Consider the following 22,828-nt stretch of genomic DNA (forward strand, 5'->3'; position numbering starts at 1 on the left):
AATTTTAATATGAGGTAATGTGACTTTTTGTGAGTTAAAATCAATAAAAAAATCATATGGTCATCGATGTAGATTTTTAATGGGGAGCATTTTAAAAGTTGGCAATGAAAACAGATAATTACTATAGGAAGTAATGGGAAATTGCTAGGGTATAAGAGTGATCATTGAAAAAATTTCTGCAATAGAATTTTTATTAGGTCACCTGAGTCACTCAGGTGACCTATTGCTATCTGTTTTTGTCCGTCGGCGTTCGTCGTGCAACGTGTGTCGTGCGTTAACAATTGAACATTTTCAGCTTCTTCACTTAAACCGCATAAGCAATTTCAACCAATTTTTGCATATAGCATTTATGGGTGAAGGGGAACAAAAATTTTGAATATCAGGGTCCCTGCCCCCCCCCCCCCCCCCCCGGGGCCTGAGGGGTGGGGCTAAAGCCACAAAAATTAATGCAATCTTTAAATATCTTCTTCTTTACTCCTGGACATCAAGTGGTTGTGAAATTGTGAATTTCATGGCCCCTGGGTCAGGGGTTCTGGTGTTAGGGTGGGGCTCTTATGATTATATAGTGAAAATGCATTAATTCTTTGAAAATCTTCTCCTCTGCTCTTGGGTATTAGATAAACTAACTACCGTAAGTTTTGGAAGATAGGACGATACTTTTTTTCTCAGAACCGCTGGGGTCATCCTATTTAACGAATCGACCTATCTAAGGCCCAAGTTTACGAAAAATGCCCCAAAATCAGTAAAATTTACGTCAATTTTAAAGCAAATCTGTGCCATTTTCGTATTTTTTAAAATTACTTTACCGAGAAAAAAATAAACAATTAAATATTTATTCCATTGATTTCTTACAAAATAAGTTTCATTAAATATCCGTCGATGTACAAAAAAAAACTTATTATATCATCAATAATGTCTCAAAGTATATTTACAACATGCTGTGTCCATCTTGTGAAGTTGGAAGTCGCAATCGTTTACTAAAAATAAAACCGCAACCGTATCAAAGTTTAAAATACGGAGGAGTTTTCACAATCGCAATTGATTTTTTTTTTTACCATTTATTTGTAACGATTAATTGAAATAGTATATCTAAATATTTTTTCATTGTCTTGTGATATTTATTTAAATGTAAAATGTGTGAAATAAACTGTTGCCGGTAAATTCCTAAAATTATTTACCAAATATACCGCTAGTCATAACTATTTTGTTTTATATTCCAAGGGGTAGACCGAATTATACAAAGATTGGCTTCTAATAGAATTTTAATTGTCTGTCAGATAGAGGGATATACACTGTGTACACAAAGGTGTTAACACCTGTTGGTTTAAACACCTGCGGGGCATGATTAACAGATCCACGTGCCGTTACAGGGGTTTTAGTGCTATGCATCATTGAACAAACAAAACTGTGAAATTCCTGATGACTGTTAAATTGCGAATATACTCTCAATTAAATTAATTTTTTTACAACAATATCTCAAGCAAAATTATAGCATGTTAATATGATTAATTTCAATTGCTCACTGTTACATGTAATAGTCATTTGCGTGTTTTAGCAAATCCCTGGACAAGAAATATAAAAATGGCGGTCATCGCACTTAATATTGTACCCCGGTAAATAATGTCGGAATAAAAGAATGTGTCCACGATGTTCTAAAATGGAAATGATTATTGTCTGATTTCGGGTATTTCCCTAATTATAGCTGTTGTATACTACCGAATTTATGTGTTTAACGACGGAGTCAAACAACGACGGCGTTGAACAGGGAAGTTGGAGAAAATGCGTTATATCACAATTCAAGGAAGTTTTAACTATGTTTGAGTAAAACACTATTAAAATGCTGTGCTCATAAAAATACCAGTTTATTTTCTTCATATATTAATATCAGGGGTTAAGTTAAAGACCTTTACATGTTCTGATACGTAGTTTCTACGTAAGAATCTGAAGAAAGTCGATAAACAAAGCCTCGTCCTATCTTCCAAATCGTCCTATCTAAGGATTTTTTAAAAATTACGGCTGAAAATGAGCCTTTCGACCTATATACCCCATCGACATATACCCCAAAACTTACGGTAAGTGTATAGTTATGATGAGCAAGAGTGCCTCTTCAAAAATTTTGAATTTCATGACCCCTGGGTCAGGGGTTCTGTTGTTAGGGCAGGGCTCTATTAATTATGTAGTGAAAATGCATTTATTCTGTTAAATAATCCTGTTTAATCCTAAGTGTTGAACAGATAAACAGTGCAATTAGTTATGATGAATAAGGGTGCTTCTTACAAAATTTTAAAAACTTTTTGGTCCCAGGATAAGGGGCTTTTGTGTTTCTCATAGGGGGGGGGGGGGGGGGGGGTCTATTGATAACATACTGTATAGGGGATTAATTTCACGGGTTGTAATTTTCACGTTTTTCTCTCCTCTGACATGATCGCGGTTTGTTGAATTCGTGGAATTGGTATGTAATAAAAGTTACCTCCCTTGTCTATATATGTTTAATCCATAGCAAAGCTAGAACGACATAAATCAGCGTCATGTATTCACTTCACCAACCACAGGGTAGGTTTATATAAAATAGTTAGATTTAATAATTAATTGATGACTAATTGAAACAAGTGCAGTTAATAAAAGTTCTACTATCTTTCCTATATGGTATTACATGCATGGCCGTAGGAATGGGGGGGGGGGGGACAGCCCGGGCTGTCCCCCCCCCCCCCAATAATTTTGCCGATATATAGATTACTATAGAAAACATAGATACTATATGCCTGTGCCCCCTCAATAAAAACGTCTGATGACCTTTTCTTTTTCTGCTTGTCAAGAAATTTTTGGTAGTTGATAGTGCCCCCTCAACTGAAGATGTATGACTGTGCCCCCCCAAACTGAAATTGCTTCCTACGGGCCTGACATGAGTGCATGTACACCCCAAGATCTTTCCGAAGGTATTATACATCGCGGCGAAAAACTACTGGACGGTAAAAAATGTGTTAATGTAAGTCGACAAAATAATATAATTCCACATCTTCAGCAAGTTTGATAGTTATTTGAATGATTTATAAAAACCAAAATGTCGATAAAAACTAATACGCATGATAATGCAGATAACAAATACATGTGGTAACATAGTTACACAAGGATAATCAAAACCCTTGACCCACGTCTTTTGATAGAAGAAACATGTAACATTGGTTATTTAAACAGTTTTTTTTTAACAAATACAGGTTATTATCTGCTGATCTAAATTAAAGTAAAGCGTGATAATTAAAATAATTGAATGACAAGTACGACTCATAATTACTGAAATGACCATGTACTGCATGTTTATAAACCTAGCGTAGTTTATAATGCAGGTAATAAATTCACGTAGTAACGTTAGATACGCACGGGTAATCAAAACCCATGTCCCATGTGTTTTGATTGATGAGACATTCAGCGTAGTCTTGTAAAACAGCTTTTTTTTTTTTTTTTTACAATGATTACAGGTTATTATCTGCTGATTTGAATTAAAGTAAAGCATGATAATTAAAATAATTGAATGACAATTATTTCTCGTAATTACTGAATGACCATGTACTGCAACTACGTATATATACCTATCGTATCTATTCTCAAATTACCAAATATAGCATGGAGGTTATTGAAAACTTATTCACTGTTTCTTGAATTCACGGATTTATCAACACCATGAATATAGCGAATATTAACACCGCAAGTAATTTTCCCCCTATACAGTAAGTGAAAATGTGTTAATTTTTTGAAAATATTCAACTAAGTGCAGAGTTATGATGATGAGGGTACCTCTTCCAAATTTGTGATGAAGATACCTCTTCCAAATTTGTGAAATTCATGACCCTGGGTCATGGGTTTGGTGTTAGGGTAGGGCTGTGTTTAATCTGTAGTCATGGTACATGTAGTGAAAATGCATTATTTCTTTGAAAATCTTCCCTGTTCCTTGGCATATCAAAGGCAAACAAAGTAAAAGTTTTAATAAGCAAGAATATTTTTACCAGATTTTTAAACATCTGGGCCATTTGGTCAAGTGTTCTGGTCCTGGCCAGGGCTCTATTAATTTGTATTCTACTGAGAGAAATTATTCCCCTTTGCAATTCACTTTTGATAATTAATCACTGTAAATAATGTATTTGAAAAGTTAATAGAACAAGAGAATTATGCAAAATATTGTATTGTATAATACAAAAACTACTTTCATAGTTTTAATGATCAGATAGACTTGTAAATAATGGAATAATAAAAAAATGAGACAAAAAAACTTTTTAAAATGTTCTTCAAAGACCAGAAGAGGCCAATGTGAGAGATTACAATTTGGGGTTAAAAGTAATACAGAAGCACTAATAGTTTGTTAATAGTCTGCATGGTGATAGTGATAAATTGGGGACAGATTAGAACTTAATTTATGATTTGTTACTAGATATTAGACTAATTATTTCATTGATCCTGATCATCCTATTTCTCTTGCTTTTGGGCTACAAATCTTCATCTATCAGTTTATTTTATATTATATGGATCCTCTAAGTTGTTGTATTATACTTGGTGACCTTTAAGGCCCTTGGGCCTCTTGTTCACATTAAAGGACAATGTTAACAAGACAATTTACCAGCAAATTATGCCAAAAAATAAATGGGTCATCGGCTTAGATTTTTCAGGGGGTGGGGGGATTTCAAACTCAGGTGTAGGACACATTTTGGGGAAAATTTTCAATGAAAAAAACCTAGGCCAAATAAATCATTTATTTATAAAATCAACAAATAAATATAAATCGAAATAATTACAGTATTTTTGAATTGAGAGGAAATGCTTGAATATCTTTAAAATAATTAAAAATGTATATTTATTCTCCAGGATCGAAAGATCCCGGGGGTGTATTGTTTTTGTCCTGTCTGTCTGTTTGTCTGTCTGTCTTTTGTCAACTTTAACCTTGCCCATTACTTTTAATTGGTTGGAGCTATGACTTTCATATTTCACATGTGTATTCCTTATGACAAGACCTTTCTTTGGGTACTATCATATTTGACCTTGACCTTTGAGTTTGACCCACTTTTGCAAAATTTTATAAGACTTTAACCTTGGCCATAATTTTTGAACAGTTGGTTCTTGAGGTTTCAAACTTCACATGTGTATTCTTTGTGACAAGACCGTCCTCTGGATATCAACCTCTTTGACCCTTTGACCTTGACCTAGGAGTTTGACCTACTTTTGAAAAACATTAACTTTGGCCATAACTTTTGAATGGTTGGAGCTAGGGCTTTCATACTTCACATATGTAATCCTTGTGACAAGACCTTTTTTTGCATACCAACCACTTTGACCTTTTGACTTGACCCAGGAGTTTGACCTACTTTTGAAAAACTTTAACCTTGGCTATAACTTTAGAATGGTTGATGCTAGGGTTTTCATACTTCACATATGTATTCCTTGTGACATTACCTTCCTTTGGATACCAACCACTTTGACCTTTTGACCTTGAGCTAGGAGTTTGACCTACTTATGAAAAACTTTAACCTTGGGCATAACTTTTGAATGGTTGATGCTAGGGTTTTCATACTTCACATATGTAATCCTTGTGACATCCTCTTCCTTTGGATACCAAACACTTTGACCCTTTGACCTTGACCTAGGAGTTTGACCTATTTTTGAAAAACTTTAACCTTGGCCAAAACTGTTGAGTGGTTGGTGCTAGGGCTTTCATACTTCACATATGTAATCCTTGTGACAAGCCCTTCCTTTGGATACCAACAACTTTGACCTTGACATTTTACTTACTTCTAAAAAACTTTAACCTTCGCCATAACTTTTGAACAGTTGCAGCTAGGGCTTTCAAATTTCACAGGTATATTTCTCGAGACAAGACCTTTCTTTTGGTACCAACATTTTTTATCTTTTGGCCTGGATTTTGACTTGCATTTGAGAAACTTTAATCTTCGCCATAAGCTGCCATACGGTGGAATCAGTTTTTCATAAACACATCTTGTTTATCTTTTGCAATACATAATTAGTTCAATTTGATTCAAGGCATATGTGCGGTTTTTTGTGCAGTGGCATGAAATTTCAAAAGGTCCGTCCTCCTTAATAGAACTAATTTTTACATATGTGTAGTATATATCAAATTGTCGCGATACGGATAAATAAGACTAAACAAAGGTAATGTTCATATTCATCAATATAAAACATGGCTCGATGATTTCTACTATTGAAAAAGTATAATAGAAGAAAATCCAAAACTAGTTTTCTTTGGCCTTACTTAATGAACAGTGCCAGGTATGGTAATCCAAGCAGAATGAGATCTGTTTACCTGTGGCTGTCCAATAAGTTAGCAATGGAAGTGTTCATCATTGGTGAAATGTTTTAAGAAAGTTATTAGCCTCAAACTGACCATTATGTCAGAATATTAGACTCTCCTCTGCGCTTACGCGAGTCAGACTGTCTAATATCTGACATAATGCACAGTTTTCAGCTTATAACCATTACTTGCAGTATAATAAAGTGGTCTGTATATTGAGGTGAAATTACCTATGGCTCTTACTTTTTGTTTCTTTGAAAAGTGGCTACTGTCTGTTTTTATGGGTGGACATTATTATGAGAGCTAGATAGCAAGAATGTTAAGATTTTTCTGGAACTTTAAAAATTTGCCAATACATATTGGGTAACTGGTGTTGATAGAAAATTTTCTGTACATGCATGTCTTTAAAAAGCCCTATGCTGGATGAAAAGCAGGATATATAAAGAATAACAGTTAAAATGCATGAAATCTAATATTATGTTACTACAGAGAAAAACATCTCTTATTTTCAGAGAGGAATTCCTCTGAAGCTGATTATCATGTCAGCCACACTGAAAGTAGAGGATTTTACAGAAAACTGTAGATTATTTAAAACAGTTCCTCCTATTGTCAAAGTGAATTCTCGTCAATTTCCAGTCACTGTTCATTTCAACAAAAGGACCCCTGTGGAGGGATATCTTTATGAAGCATACAGAAAGGTAAACATGGCACAACCTTAACTCTTTCCCAGTTATCATATAGTAAATCTTCTCCCATAGTAAAATATCCCCCATAAGACCTACTATATAGTTAATCAAGGGTGCTAATCAACATCATAACCAGGATGACATTAGCATGCATAATCTGCCATTTCCTCTGGCATGTTGAACAGGTAAGTGAAATTTATACCCAAGCACAAAATACTTACATGGTGTTTTATTCTTAAAGAAATGTTTTATCTCCTGTATTCTGATGACACTGTAGAGTTCTTGATTAAGCAGGCATTCCAGAGATGATGTCACATTTATCCAAATTTATTCCAGGATAAAGATAACAGACTTACACTTTCAAACAGTAAAATCATGTTTCAATTATCACATTGAAAGACAAATTTGAATAAAATATTTGCATTTTTCCTTCTTTTTTTGCAAAAATAACAAGAAATCTTAATAGTTTCAGAGTTTGTGACTTCAAAGTGAAAAAATAGTAATATTTTTCCCAATCAGTAATATTAGTTTTGTTAAATTTATTTTTATTCATTTTTAGATCACCTGAGTAAACTCAGGTGACAATTGTTATCTGTTTTAATCCGTCATTGTGTGATGTGCATTAACATTTGAACATTTTAAGCTTCTTCTCTGATACTGCTCCACCAATTTCAACCAATTTTGGCATATAGGATCTTTGAGTGATTGGGAACAAAAATTGTGAATTTCATGGTCCCTTTCCCCTGAGCTGGGGCCTAAGGGGTTGGGCAAAAACCACTAAAATTAATGCAATCTTTAAAAATCTTCTTCTATACTCCTAAACATCAAGCAGTAAAACTGTTGGCATGATTGTAATAAGCATTGAGCCCTTTACAGATATTATGAAATTCATGGCCCTAGGGTCAGGGGTTCTGGTGCTAGGGTGGGGCTCTGTTGAATATACAGTAAAACTTGTTGATTCTGAATGTTGTGCATTCTGGCATGTTGTTCAGTCTGGCGTTATGTTTTAGTCCCTTGAATTTTCTTTATAATTTATGTTTAATAAATGTTGTTCAATCCGGATCTTGCCTATTCTGTAAACCGGCCGCTATTTAAAGAACTAACTGCTCATAATTAGTACAAATTATCTCCTCTAATCCGACCACTTATTTTTTTACCTGTGCCCGCTGGTCATTAGAGAAGTCTCGCGTGGGGTAATAATTGTCCCGTTAATGATCTATCCTGTATCGACAGGTTAGATTTTAACAAACGTGATAAAAAAAATCATTAATGGCTCAAGTAAGGTGGGGAAACTCACAAAAGAATGAGTGATAGTGATGGTTGTGTGTAGCATGTCTGTAGAAAAACTTGGAGACTTATTCATGACCTCCTTTCTACTTTCGTTTCATGTGCACGACGTGCAATTCGAATTACTTCCCTTTGTGTCGCTAGTTTACAACGACCATAGCGACAGAAGATTTTGGTTTCAATATTCATTACATGTTTAACATTTGAAATTAACAAATACATGTCTAAATAATCATATTAATTTTAAAAGAAAGAAATTAATTAGGAATCTGTCCCTAACAAAATAATATTTACAGCTACGATGCGGTTTTGAGTGTGTTTAAAAGATTTAATGATTTTCAAATTTGATAAATGACCAAGAGATATTATATTTCGATACTGAATAAAAAGCTTAACTCTTTCCCCCTCAGAGCTTTTAAGATAAGGCGTTACTGTATACTCCCGTAGCAAGCCAATGCTGCAGCCTTATCTCCACAGCAGTCTAGCATCAGTGATAACCCCATTTACTCAGGCATTTTCAGAAATAAAGAAAAAAATCACAGTGCTTTATATTTATTCTTATTACTCTCAAATTATTGGGTAAAAATATATAAAACCAAGTATTTTTATTTTCAGCACAGTCTCATCTTTACAAAGATGATAATTTAAAACCAATCCTTTATTTTTAAACTAAGAAAAAGTTTGGTAAATGTCAAGAGTCAGTGTATATACACACATTTTTCATGACAAAATATTTAGAATTTAATCATTTTACAGTCAATAATAAGGTTTCAATGTCTATTTTGGTATGTGAAAAGATCCACATTTTGCATAGATGCACACTGCGAAGTTTACACAAACGGATAATCTTTTTAATTTCTTTTTTTGGCCAAGTAAGCCTTCTTTTCTGCTTCAGTGATTTTTAACCAGACACTGTCTTCCTTTCTCTTCTGTGCATTTTTTCGCATGCACTTTTATTTTTGTGATGCACATAGTCTATAATAATGTTTGGATAAAACATATCACCCAAGCAATCTTTTTTGCAGTTGTTTTTACACAAAAATCGGCTCCGGAATACTGGCCATGAGACTTTCAACTCGCACACCATGAAATGTCGAAAGGTTTTTTGGCCACGTATAATGTTCCAAATTAATTTTTTCTGCACAAATGAATTCTTTATGAAGATATGTATTGGATTCAGCATCCTAAAACCCATAAAGTTTATCTAAATCGTCGCGTGAATAGAAATAATCTCACCGTACATTGTTCATAATCCGCCATTTTGAATTAACAACTTTTGTTTTTCCTACCATACAAGGTAAAAACCATCTTTATTTATAGGTACACGTGAATTGATGACAGTGCACATACTTTATTTTTGTAGGCCAATAATAACGCTTCAATTTGATACCTGCCCAAAGTTGCCGACGTCATAGTCTCGTTTTCACATAGTCTTAAAATAACAAGACGTCGAAAGGCGCTTGTGCGGAAATTCTGTATAGGCGTCGAGAGACGCTAGTGCGGTAATCACAGATTGGCGTCGAGAAATGCTTGTGCGGAAATCCTGGCTAGGCATCGAGAGGCGCTTTGAGGGGGAAAGAGTTAAACAGAAATGAAAATTCTGAAGAACAAACAGAGTTCAAAACAAACGGAAATAGATGACTTTTTCAAATGACACATTTGATCAAGTATCTATTTACCATGCACTCTTTGTTTATATCTATGTAATTTTTAACTTGCTATAACAGTTCAATTTTCTCCAATCCAGATGTTGTCTAATCCGGCCAAAAATTTTGGAACCCCTGGTTGCTGGATTAGCCAAGTTTTACTATATAGTGAAAATGCATTATTTCTTTAAAAATTTTCTCGTTTGCTCCTGGGCAAAAAGAAAACAGAATAAAAAGCATAATTTTGATGAGGAAGGGTGTCTCTTCCAAAGATTGTAAATTTCATGGCCCCTGGGTCAGGGGTTCTGGTGTCAGGGTGGGACTCTAATGAAAATATAGTGAAAGTGCATTATTCCTTTGAAAATCTTCTCCTCTGCTCCTGGGCATTGAGTCAATGTACCAACTAAATGGTTATGATGGGGATGGGAGCCTGTTCTAAAGTTATGAATTTCATGACCCCTGGGTCAGGGGTTCTGGTGTTATGGAGATGCTCTAATGATTATAAAGTGATAGTGCATTCTTTGAAAATCTTCATCTCTGCTCCTAGGAATTTAGCAGATAAACCAAATATATATTTATAATGAGCAAGGGCATTTCTTCCAAAATTTTGAATATCTTGGCTGCTGGGCCAGGGGATCTGGTGTGAGGGCAGGGCTGTAGTGAAAATTCATTCTTTAAAAACCATCTCCTCTCCCCCTGTATATAAAGCACATAAATTAGGAGCATGGGTATGATGACAAAAGGTGCCTCTTACAAAACAGTGAAATTTGTGGCCCAGGGTGAGGGGTTCTGCAGGAAGAGGGAGGGTTCTATTGATTGTATAATGAAAGTGCATTATTCATGTTATTTCTTTGAAAATTTTCTTGTCTGCTTGTAGGTATTTAGCAGATAAACCAAGTATATATTTATGATGAGCAAGGGCACCTCTTCCAAAATTATGAATATCTTTCCCCCTGGTTTAGGAGTTCTGGTGTTACAGCTTGGCTCTATTGATCAGATAGTAAAAATGCATTAATTCTTCAAAAATTTTCTTTTCTCCCCCTGTATGTAAAGCACCTAAACTTGGAGCATTTTTATGATGATCAAGGGTGCCTCTTTCAAAATTGTGATATATGAGGCCCCAGGGTGAGGTGTTCTGCAGAAGGTGGGGGGGGGGGGGGAAGCTTTATTGATTATATGGTAAAAGTGCATAATATCTTTGAAAAGCTTCCCTGCTCCTAGGTATTTAGCAGATAAACCAAATATATAATTTTGATGAACAAGGACACCTCTTCAAAATTATGAATATCTTTGCCCCTGGGTCAGGATTTCTGGTGTTACATTGTAGGAAGGGGCTCTATTGATTATATAGTGAAAGTGCATTATTTCTTTGAAATCTACTTCTCTGCTTCTTGGTATTTTAGCAAACCAAGTTTATAGTTATGGTAAGCAAGGGCAACTCTTTCAAAATTGTGAATATCTTGGCCCCTGGGTTAGGGGTTTTGTTATTATTGATTATATAGTGAAATTGTATTTATTATTTGAAAATCATCTCTGCTCCTGGGTTTTTAGCAGAAAAAACTAAGTGCATGGTTTTGATGATCCAGTATGTCTCTTCCAAAATTTTGGAATTTGTGGCCCCAGGGTCAGGATTTCATATTTGGGGAGAGAGAATCTATTTAATATATGGTGGAAATGCATTTTTTTTCTCTCGAAAATCTTCTTCTCTGCCTCGGGGTAGTTTACAGAAAAATTAATTGCATTATTATGATGAGCAAGGAAATCTTTTCAAAAAAGTTGAAATTCTTAATCTCGGGTCAGGGATTTTGGTGTTGGGTGAGGCTCAATTGAATATATAGTATAAATGCATTATTTCTTTGAAAATCTTCTTCTCTGCCCATTGTTATTGAGGAAACATACTAAGTGCATGGTAATGAAGAGCAAGAGGTGCCTTTTCCAAAATTGTGAATATCTTGGCCCCTGGGTCAGGGGCTTTGGTATTAGGATAGGGCTATATTTAATCTATAGTGAAAATAGATTATTTCCTTGAAAATCTTCTTTGACAAAAAGAGTATATAATGTTGTAATATGCAGGGGTGTTTTAAAAGATTTTGAAATTCTGTTCCCTTTGGTCAATTTATTAATTTCTACTGAAAGAAGTTATTCCCCTTTGCTGTTCACCTATAATAGTTAACCACTGTAAATAATGTAACTTGAAAGGTCAATTGAATAACAGAATTATACAAGAAATAATATAATATTTAATATAAAAGTACTTTCAAAATTTTAAATGATCAGGTAAATTTTTAAATAATAGATGAATGAAAATGGGACAAAAATATCATATCTTGTACAATAAATAATTTTCTAAGACCAAGAGAGGCCAGTGCAAGAGTGAATGAAATGTGTTAACTAATAGTGCTCTAGACCTATTGTTTTGTTTAGTCTGCATGAGGATAGTGACAAATGGTGGAAAGTATAGGCAAATAAATATATTAACTTTAAGAATTGTTATTATATATCTATCAATAGTCCCTATATAATCTATACAAACGCAAACAGTTCATAATACTACATATTCACTGGATTTGAAGCCATATTCACCAGAGGGTCAGTGCACATGCAGCGGCATTGTGACGTCACAATCAATACCTAAAACAACATTGAAAACAATGGTTGCAACGGCTGGAGCCAGCTGTATATGCTGTATATCTGAACAGGAAAACTTTTAGGCAAATTTCTCATAGGATTTTTTTCCAAACATTTCGATGTCTTACACATAGCAAAAGGAAAACACGGGAGTTATAAGTTATAATCTGGACATTTTTTTTTTAATTTTATCTACGACAGAAGTTCGTTAATGAAAAATGGAGTCGTCATGCATCCTTCAATGTCTTATTCATTCAAATTCACCAGAAAAATATCAGTATTGACCTTGGCTTTGCCTGGGTCAATATTGATATTTTTCTGGTGAATAACAAACCAGATTCACCACCGAAAGAGTCCATAATTGTATATTATTGAGTAATAAGTTAATATTTTGCTGATCCCTGATTATCCTACAGTGGCTGCAACATTATTGTTGACAAACCAGTCATGTAGAATCGTTTGTGAAAGGTGTGTGATTGTTGGTGTAACCAGAGGGATCATGCATGTATCAGGCTCAATCATTTGCAGTTTTAATCATGCATGATTGTGCAAAAAGAAACATGCAAATTTCATTTTGTAAGTTTTTATCGGAATGTTATTTGTTAAACAAGCATTTCGCTTGTCTGTTTTAAAGAAATGATGCTCGATTTACATAAGTGAACAAACTAATTTTGCAAGTGAATAAACAAGATAGTAAGTCGTTCAATATTGTATTCTCTTAATATATCGTAACATTTAATGATAAACTTATCTGTTAAGATGTTTAACGATTTTTTTCTGAACATTGATGCTCATTATATTTACTGCTAAGTTTGGTCAAGATATTTTTTTTATCAAAAATGTATATCTATACTACGGCGCCGTTGGAGGGCCAGATAAAAAAAAAATATTTATTTGTTCTGACAAATTAGATATTCGTTTGGATGAATTAGATATTTGTCTGTACAAATTAGATATTTGTTCGGACAAATTAGATATTTGTTTGGACAAATTAGATATTTGTTTGGACAAATCAGAAATTCGTTCGGACAAATAAGGCATTTGTTCAGACAAATAACTAAAGATATTTGTTCGTACAAATTAGACATTTTTCGGATACACACATCATATGCATCAGGTGCACATTGGGGGTGTGGTGGGGTTATATCTTGACAATTAATTTGTTTTCATATCGTCTCTATTCCCTTTCGACTGCAATGATTTCATTAAAGTTCTAGATATTATAATAATTGGGTTAGAATTAATTACATGTCCCTTCTTTGGCCATATGCAGTGGATAGTTAATACGTATATTCTCTCGTATAAATATTAAAAAAAAAAGATATATTACCGACAGTCTTTAAAATAATAATTTTATTAAATGTAATACTCCTTTATTTAAAAAGTTTTCATTTGGTTTAATATTTGCTCTCATTTACTTAAGTGATATTTTCATGGGATTCAGCTCTCCCTCACAACCAATTATTCTTTTCACTTTGAATAACGAGTTGGGAATTTTCAAGAAACCTTTGATATGACAAAAACTACATAAGATATTAAAACTGTTTCCTTAAAAAATGCAGTTTAATGGGACTTGATCAAGAGGCAATCAGTATAGCCCCTCCTCCCTTTCCCCTTTTAAAACAAGTTGGGGACTTACCCGAGTTTTTAACTTTGCAATAACAATTATATATAAAATATTTCTAATTAAACAATTTTGAAAATTTTTGCCCTAATAATTGTATTGCAGCAAACATTACCACCACTCTCTCTCTCTCTCTCTCTCTCTCTCTCTCTCTCTTAGCAGTCAAACCATTTATATAATTAGTTCTACAACATGAAATAAGTAAATAAATATTTGTTCGGACAAGTAAAGTTCTTTGTTCGAACAAAGAATTTATTTGTTTGGACAAATAAGTTATTCATTCGGACGAATTAATATTTGTTCGAACAAATAACTAATTTGTCCAAGCAAATAAGTTTTTTATTCGGATGAATTAGTAAAAATAGTTATAGGTGACAGCATGCCTCGATCAACATGTTATTTACACCGAATCATTCCATCCCCCATGTAGGCTAAGAATAATAAAATATATTTTAATTCTTTGCAAATACATAATTTAAGTAATGAACAATAATAACAAAAATTAAGATCAATAAATATTTGGCTGATATGAAATCTTGTAGTTCTGTTCTTCCTTATCTTTCTATTTTCTTTTTCATTTAAAAATTCACTATGCTGCAAGGCACATGCATTGTTTTGAGTGTGTGAATGATATTACTGGTACATGCACGATGTATGTGATGAAAGGAAAGGAAATGAATTTTTAATATTCGTGCTTGTTAATTAAGAAAACTTCACAAAAATGAAAATGTTATATTAAACTCTCTGAAAAAAATGTGTAGAACTGAGGAAAACATGGAACGAAACAACATTGAAAAGTGGTGGATTGAAATATAGTGGCACAGCCATGAATAAATGTTTTAAATATTATGTGCTGATCGAGAGTCAAAGGGTTATGTTTATATTATTACAATGCATGAAAATAATGTATTTTAAACAAGCCAATAGCTTTAGAGAGCATAAATATAGTCCTCACCCCCACCCCGGCATTATTTAGAAGGTAATCGGACAAATTATTTTTGAATTTCCTTTATAGCATTTTAAAAGTTTATATGGTTTCACAGTACTAGTTTGAAACCCCTAGCATCAGTAATTTCAATTGTAGGTCAAACTCCAAGGTCTAGGTCATGATAAAAAATTATTGGTACCCAAAGGAAGGTTTTGTCATAAGAAATGCATGTGAAATATCAAAGCAATAGCGCCTCCAACTCAACTGACACTAGCAACTATCTGAAAGAAAAAAAAGAAAAAAAAAAATACCGAAACTTTTTGTAATAAAGCTGAAATGAATATAAAGGTTGAAGTAATCTACTAGCATTTTAACCTTTTCTCTTTGCGGGAATATTTTCAAGAAACCCCCCCCCCCCCATTAATCTATTGCCTTAATCATGGCGAGAGTTGAATCATAGTATATTTGTGCTTTTGAAGACTCCATCACAATACACTTTCTAGAACTCCTTGCAGTATTATTGAAAAGTTAATTAATGACCTTTTACTTTTAAAAAAAATCTAGTAAGTTTTTTTTTAGGGGGGGGGGGGGGGATTTGGTCATTATTTACAAGTCTTTTTGTAAGTTCTATGTCTTTAAATTACATATATACGTACATATACTTTCATGAAATTTTAAAATATAAATAAGTCTAAGAGTTTTACAGATCTAAGTAATATTCTGTAGAAGATGGATTTATGAGCCCCCTCCTCTTTTAATCCCTTCATCACAGCATACTTATGTGTGGAAAAAAACCAGTATGGAAACAAAACTTCAAATTTTGTGTTTGTAAAACTGAAAGTTTTAGACCCTGGGGGCAGGGACTTTTGATGTTTCCAAACCTGATGTTTATTCATTTAGTATAATAAAGTGGGCATAAAAACTTGAGGGGTGGATCTCGTATTTTTTTTTCAGCAGAGGTGGTAACTAACCACTAGCACCCCACGGTGAAAATTTCAGTACCACCAGCAAGAAGTGCTTTGGTAGAAGCTAACATTAATTTATGACAAAGCGTTTGCATGTGTCAGGTATGGGAGTGGGGTAACTCCCTATTTTCTCATAGAAGTTGAGAAACGCGAGCACTTGCTATAGCTACATGTTTTATTACATGTAGTAAGATAATTAAATTGCATTTGATTTACCCATAAACTTTGGAGTAGCGGATCATTTGGACTAGAAATTTCTGAATAATCTGAATCAACTTATCTGACTTTAATATCACATGTCTTTTTCCAATGTTTGTATGTCATTGGTTCAAACAGCTACATAATTTGGTGCATGTCTTAATTTAAAAAACATATATTTAACCCTCTCTGTAATATATATTTATGACCTTGCAAGAGGGGTTGGGTCTTGCTAAATCCGCAGGTATACAACTCTCAAGATTAGACAATTTGTCCAAATTCACATAAATTGTTTGAACAAAGTACTAATTTGTCCATACAAATATCTAATTCATCCGAACAAACACCTAATTTGTCCGTACAAATATCTAATTTGTCCAAACAAATATCTTATTTGTCCAAATGAATATCTAATTTGTCCGAACAAATACCTAATTCACCCGAACGAATTTCTAATTTGTCCGAACAAATATCTAATTTGTGCGAACAAATATCTAATTCATTGGAACAAATACTTAAATTGTCCGAACAAATATCTAATTTGTCTGAATGAATATCTAATTTGTCCGAATGAATTTCTAATTTGTATGAACAAATACTTAATTCGTCTGAACGAATTTCTAATTTGTCTGAACAAATATTTAATTTGTCCCAACAAATATCTAATTTGTCCGAACAAATAGCTAAGAACAAGGTACGGTTTCAATACAATTCTTGCCCTGTGTTTTTCTTAAAAATTAAAACTCATGCTTTCTGAATCATTGAAATTCCATGCAGAAAGATCATACAAATCATTTTTCTCTCATGACCTTTCTAAATGCTAATTGTGACGTCATAAACCTGAGCAATTTCCCGTATTTTCTTAAAAAGTTGCAGAAGACACCAATTTTCAATGGAATTTTCTTTCAGATAATATTGTCCATAGCCATCACCCACAAAGATTTTGAGATATGTGATTTTTCAAAGAATTGTACACAACATATCCAAAAATTAAAGTGGGCGACGGCTGTGGACACTACTTAAGGAAAATAACCCTTGAAATGAGTCATTTTGAGGCATTTTCTGTTTAAAATAGAGAAATGAATCAAATAAATACATCATATTTCCAGAATGGTACTCCTTCATGCCATATTCTTTCCTGATTTATCACAGTCACATACTCAACTAATATTTAAGCCAGTTTCAAACCTTTTTGAAAACATTAGATTTTTAGGGCACAATGAAGCTAAAACCGTACCTTCTTCTTTGTCCGAACAAATTTCTAATTTGTCCGAACGAATTTTTAATTCGTCCAACAAATATATAATTCGTCCAAACAAAAAAATTTTTTTTTTTTTTATCTAGCCCTCCAACGGTACCATACTATACCAAAAAAAAAAGAAAAGAAATTGAATAATTCTTAATGCTGCCATTAATATTTATTCGGCGAATGTTACCAACATGATTGTTGGGGTTACGTTTATCAGTGTTTATCTCAGACACTTACTTTAGTTTTAAAATTTCTGCAAATGAATGAATTGTAAATTAATTTCTGATTTTAGAGATTAATTAATTTTATATGCAGTGTTAACTTTTTTTTAATCCTGTCCCACTAACTGCTTATCAGAAAATCCAATGGAATCAAAACACATGGCCCATGCACCTGTATCATCTCAATTCTCATAGAACATGTACATCATAAATTACATCTTTATGAAGTCGGAGAATTTTATAAATAATTATTTGTAATCTAACTATTAAGTCTTAATTAGTTTTAAAATATCCATTCCTAAGTAATTTTTTCAGTTTTCCAAAGTCGATGAATTGCATCAATAATTATTTGTAACTTTAAGCCTTATTTTGTTTTGGAAATATCCACTCCTAAATATTTTTACCTATTTTGGGTGAAGAATCATGCGTTTGCGTGAAGGATCATTCGTGTAACAGGTTTAATCATGTGTTAATCGTGCAGAATCGTTCGTGTAACGTGATCGTTCTGTAAGTTGTCAACAATAACGTTGCAGGCACTGTATTTCTCTTGCTTTTTGGCAACATAGCTTTCTTTATCAGTTTATTTTGTTTTAATCTATGAATTGTTACATTATACTCAGGTGACCGTGAAGGCCCTTGGAACTCTTGGTTTTTATGAAAATCTATAGAAATTTGCACAAATGTATATAATGTAATATATATATTTGTGCACAGCTTAAGAGATTTTCATAAAAAAAAAACTTTTATGGGAGCAGGAATATGCCTTTACTTTTTATTGTTCTTTGTAAAGCTATTATTAACATTAATGTGTCTAGCAGATTAACAACGTGGTTTAAGGTGGTTATCTAAATGAAAATTTTTCATTTTACTTATATGACAATTGCAGAAAAAAGTAGTGAGTAATTGACTCATAATGATAAACATATGATGTATTGAGGTGATACTTTCCAGTTGAGAGGGTTCAGTTTGCATTTTGCTTGATTTCAGATTTGCAAAATTCACAGAATGCTTCCTAGTGGAGGAATACTGGTCTTTGTAACAGGACAACAAGAAGTATATACACTTTGTAAAAAACTGAAGAACACTTTTCCTGTCAATTGCAGACAAAAAGGTATTGATTTAATTAAAAGGAAATTGATGTTTAAGCCCTTTGTTATGCCCCACCATGAATATGTCTGGGGCATATAGTGTTTGTCATGTCCGTCTTCCGTCCTTCCATCCCTCCGTCCTTCCATCTGTCCTTCCGTTGCGCTTTGCGTTTAGTTCAGTTCAAAGCTTAGTTTCAAAGAAACTATCCAAGATATTTTTATCAAACTCTATATGCTGATAGATATTGATGAGAGCTATGCAACTGCATCAACATTTTTTGACCTTGACCTTTCCTTTGACCTTGACCTCACTTTTCCTAAATTAGTGTTTAGCTCAGTTTTAAACATACCATTGAAGATAGTTTCATCAAACTTCATTTGTTGAAAAATAATGATGTAAGCTATTCAACTGCATCAACATTTTTTGACCTTGACCTTTCCTTTGACCTTGACCTCATTTTTCTTAAATTAGTGTTTAGCTCAGTTTAAAAGAAACCATTCAAGATATTTTTATCAAACTTTATATGCTGATAGATATTGATGAGAGCTATGCAACTGCATCAACATTTTTTGACCTTGACTGTTCCTTTGACCTTGACCTCACTTTTCTTAAATTAGTGTTTAGCTCAGTTTTATAGAAACCATTCAGGCTAGTGTTATCAAACTTCATGTGCTGATACATACTAATGAGAGCTGTTCAACTGCATCAACATTTTTTTTAACCTTGACCTTTGCTTTGACCTTTGATCTTACATTAGTGTCAAACTTCATATGCTGAAATAACTGATGTAAGCTATTCAACTGCATCAATATTTTTACCCTGACCTTTCATTTGACCTTAAACTTACTTTTCTTAATTTGTGTTTAACTCAGTTTTAAAGAAACAATTCATAATATTTTTATTTTTTTTTATCAAACTTCATATGTTAATACATACTGATGTAAGCTTTTCAACTGCATCAACATTTTTTGACCTTGACCTTTCCTTTGCCCTTAACTTCATTTATTTTAAGTTAATGTTTAGCTCTGTTTTATATAATCCATTCAAAATATTTTTATCAAACTTAATATGCTGATACATATTTGTGAGAACTATTCAACTGCATCAAAATGTTTGACCTTCAACTTTCCTGTGACCTTGACCTCACTTTTCTTAAATTTGCATTTTGCTAAGTTTTTTTTAAAGAAATCATTTAAAATATATTTATGTAAGCTTATGTACTTATACATAATTTGATGAGAATTTATAATCTATATCCAACTTTTTAGATTTCAATTTTAAAGAAACTATTTAAGATATTCTCATCAAATTTCTTATACACTAATACAAATTTTCATGTTATGGCGCCATTTTGAAATGAGATGTTTGAGTTTCAATCCCGATTTATATTTTAATTTGTAAATTGTGTACCTATATTGTCATTAATTTTATATTATAATGTGTGAAGTGGAGTTGAAAACGAGTTAAACATGTAAGCATTTTTAAAAAATCTACTTGTAACTTAACTTTATATTTCTTTAAGTGGGTTGTGTCACTGCTGCGTTTCAGTTCGTCTAATGACACTTAGTAAACACACGTTAGCACATCTACCACGAAAGGTGTTCATTGCATTGAAGTGACTCATATAATTCTGCGTGGCTGGATTAGAGGAAATAATTAATTATGAGAAGTTGGGACCAATTTGACCGTTTGAATTACAGAATAGACAGTATCTGGACTACACAGATTTTTTTTATAACACATTTGTTAAAGAAGTGCATGGGACTAAAATTTATATCCAAAATTTACAAAATTCCGGAGTACTCAGAATCTGGATAAAACAAATTTTACTATAGATATATATATATATATATATATATATATATATATATATATATATATATATATATATATATATATATATATATATATATATATTTATATTTATATATATACAGTAAAGCTTGTTTAGTACAACACGTATATAGCAAATTTAGGGATAAAGTGAAGTTTTTTGCAATCCCCAGCAAAATTGTTAACAATTCCTTGTAATTTTTTATGGATAATTTTTTACAGATATAAGGAACTCTGGTATAGCAAATTTACGGATATAACGAACTGACTTTGTGTCCCCTAGATAATAAGAACAACAAAATTTAAGTCTTTTATAGCGAATTTTCAAAGATGAGTGAGCAGGTTAAAGTTTTTGGAGCAAGTCTCTTTTCCAAGTAACTATAAGCCCTATGTTGACCAAACTTGCATGGATGATTCATCTAAGGATGCGCACTGCTGGACTTGCTTTGGATGCTGTATATGACCTACATTTTCCAGATGAATGAGCAGGTTAAAGTTTTTGGAGCAGATCTCATTTCCAAGTAACTTTAAGTCCTATGTTGACCGAATTGCATGGATGGTGCGTCTAAGGATACACACTACTGGACATGCTTTGGATGCTGGATCTGACCTACATTTTTCGGATGAGTGACCAGGTTAAAGTTTTTAGAACAGGTCTCATTTCCAAGTAACTTTAAGCCCTATGTTGACCAAACTTGCATGGATGATACATCTAAAGATGCACACTACCACTACCATGCTTGCTTCGGATGCTGTATCTGACCAACATTTTCCAGATGAGTGACCAGGTTAACTATAAGGGCTATCTTATCCAAACTTTCATGAATGATGCACAGAGGATGAACATTCTCAAACTTGCTTCAGATGCTGAATATGACTTACATTTTCTGGATGAGTGCCTAGTTTATTAAAGTTTTAAGGTAATAGCCACTAACCAAAAGGTTAGGGGTCATACGATATGTAAATTTAAGATATTACTTTATTTCCCTTAAGTTACAATATCTGTTGATGTCAAAGTTAAATAATTGATTCAGTATTAAGGTCTACCAGATGGCTTGGCAAATATCACATTGTTATTAATCCCTTTGAAGTATAATTAGTTAATCTCTCAAGTCAATTAAGTTGCCTAATTATCTATTCTTAAGGCATGACAGGTGTGACAACAATTATCACTCTACCTGTCCATGTCACCTACTCATTCATTGAAAAGCCAAATTGAGTAAATCAAATAATTACTAGATTTACTCTAAAAGAAAATATATATTGAGAAAAGAATAGTAGTTGAGAGAGTAGACAGAGGACAGTTAGTCAGAGTGAGTGATTGAGAGAATTAGCTTGAGTTAGGGCATGCAGCTAGCAGACCCAGTCTTAGATGGGTATATAAAATGTACATATTCCTGTAATAAAGACTGGAAAAGACATTTCTACTTATGTCTTAATCCTTGAAGGTTTTATGTCAAGGACAGTAACCAAGTCTTATGGTTACTGCGTGACCAAGTGTTGTAGGGTGCACTACTTATTCCGGGTGGACCCCTACCCTCCCCAAGCGGCGGTCACAAGAGCGGTCACAGTAAGTCCATTCTCAAGTAACTGCAAGCCCTATCGGACCAAAATTGCATAAATGTTACATCTAAGGATGCACACTACTAAATTATTAATTTGAAACTTTGCCTTACTTGAAGACAACATTCGTTGAGGTGAGCTCTGTAATCTCTGATTACCTATGTTTTCAGAAATGAGTTAGAACAGATTTCATGGGTGTTTTGTACTACCTTAGGAACAGCAAAGCCATTATTAGTCATATTAATTCAGAAGCATCCTAAGGTAGTGTGGATTCAAGTTTGTTCGAATTATACTCCCCTAGCCACATCCTCCCCACCCCCCGAACAACTTTTATATTTAAACATTTCAATACTGAATGGATTTCTGCTTTTTCCTAGCCAAAGTGCTTAGATGAGCGATGTGGCCCATGGGCCTCTAGCCACATCCTCCCCACCCCCCGAACAACTTTTATATTTAAACATTTCAATACTGAATGGATTTCTGCTTTATCCTAGCCAAAGTGCTCAGATGAGCGATGTGGCCCATGGGCCTTTTGTTTGTTTTGATGATGTCACCTCTGGTACGGAGATGTCATTGATTTGATGATTTTTGAAGGGTCATTTTGCCATGGATCTTCTCA

General features: G+C 33.4%; 1 protein-coding gene across 1 annotated transcript in view; it reads left to right on the forward strand.

Annotated features, from left to right (window-relative positions):
• Positions 1-22,828, forward strand: part of LOC133206146 (probable ATP-dependent RNA helicase DHX37) — a 725,850-nt gene that overhangs the window by 217,435 nt on the left and 485,587 nt on the right. Inside the window, exons 9-10 of the mRNA XM_061342078.1 lie at positions 6,805-6,990; positions 18,712-18,835. Coding sequence (XP_061198062.1) covers positions 6,805-6,990; positions 18,712-18,835 — 310 coding nt within the window. The remainder of the gene's footprint in view (positions 1-6,804; positions 6,991-18,711; positions 18,836-22,828) is intronic.

This window comes from Saccostrea echinata, unplaced genomic scaffold (genome assembly GCF_033153115.1).
Source record: "Saccostrea echinata isolate AGI-Se365-2 ecotype Australia unplaced genomic scaffold, CSIRO_AGI_Sech_v1 ptg000054l, whole genome shotgun sequence".
Classification (NCBI taxonomy): Eukaryota; Metazoa; Mollusca; class Bivalvia; order Ostreida; family Ostreidae; genus Saccostrea; species Saccostrea echinata.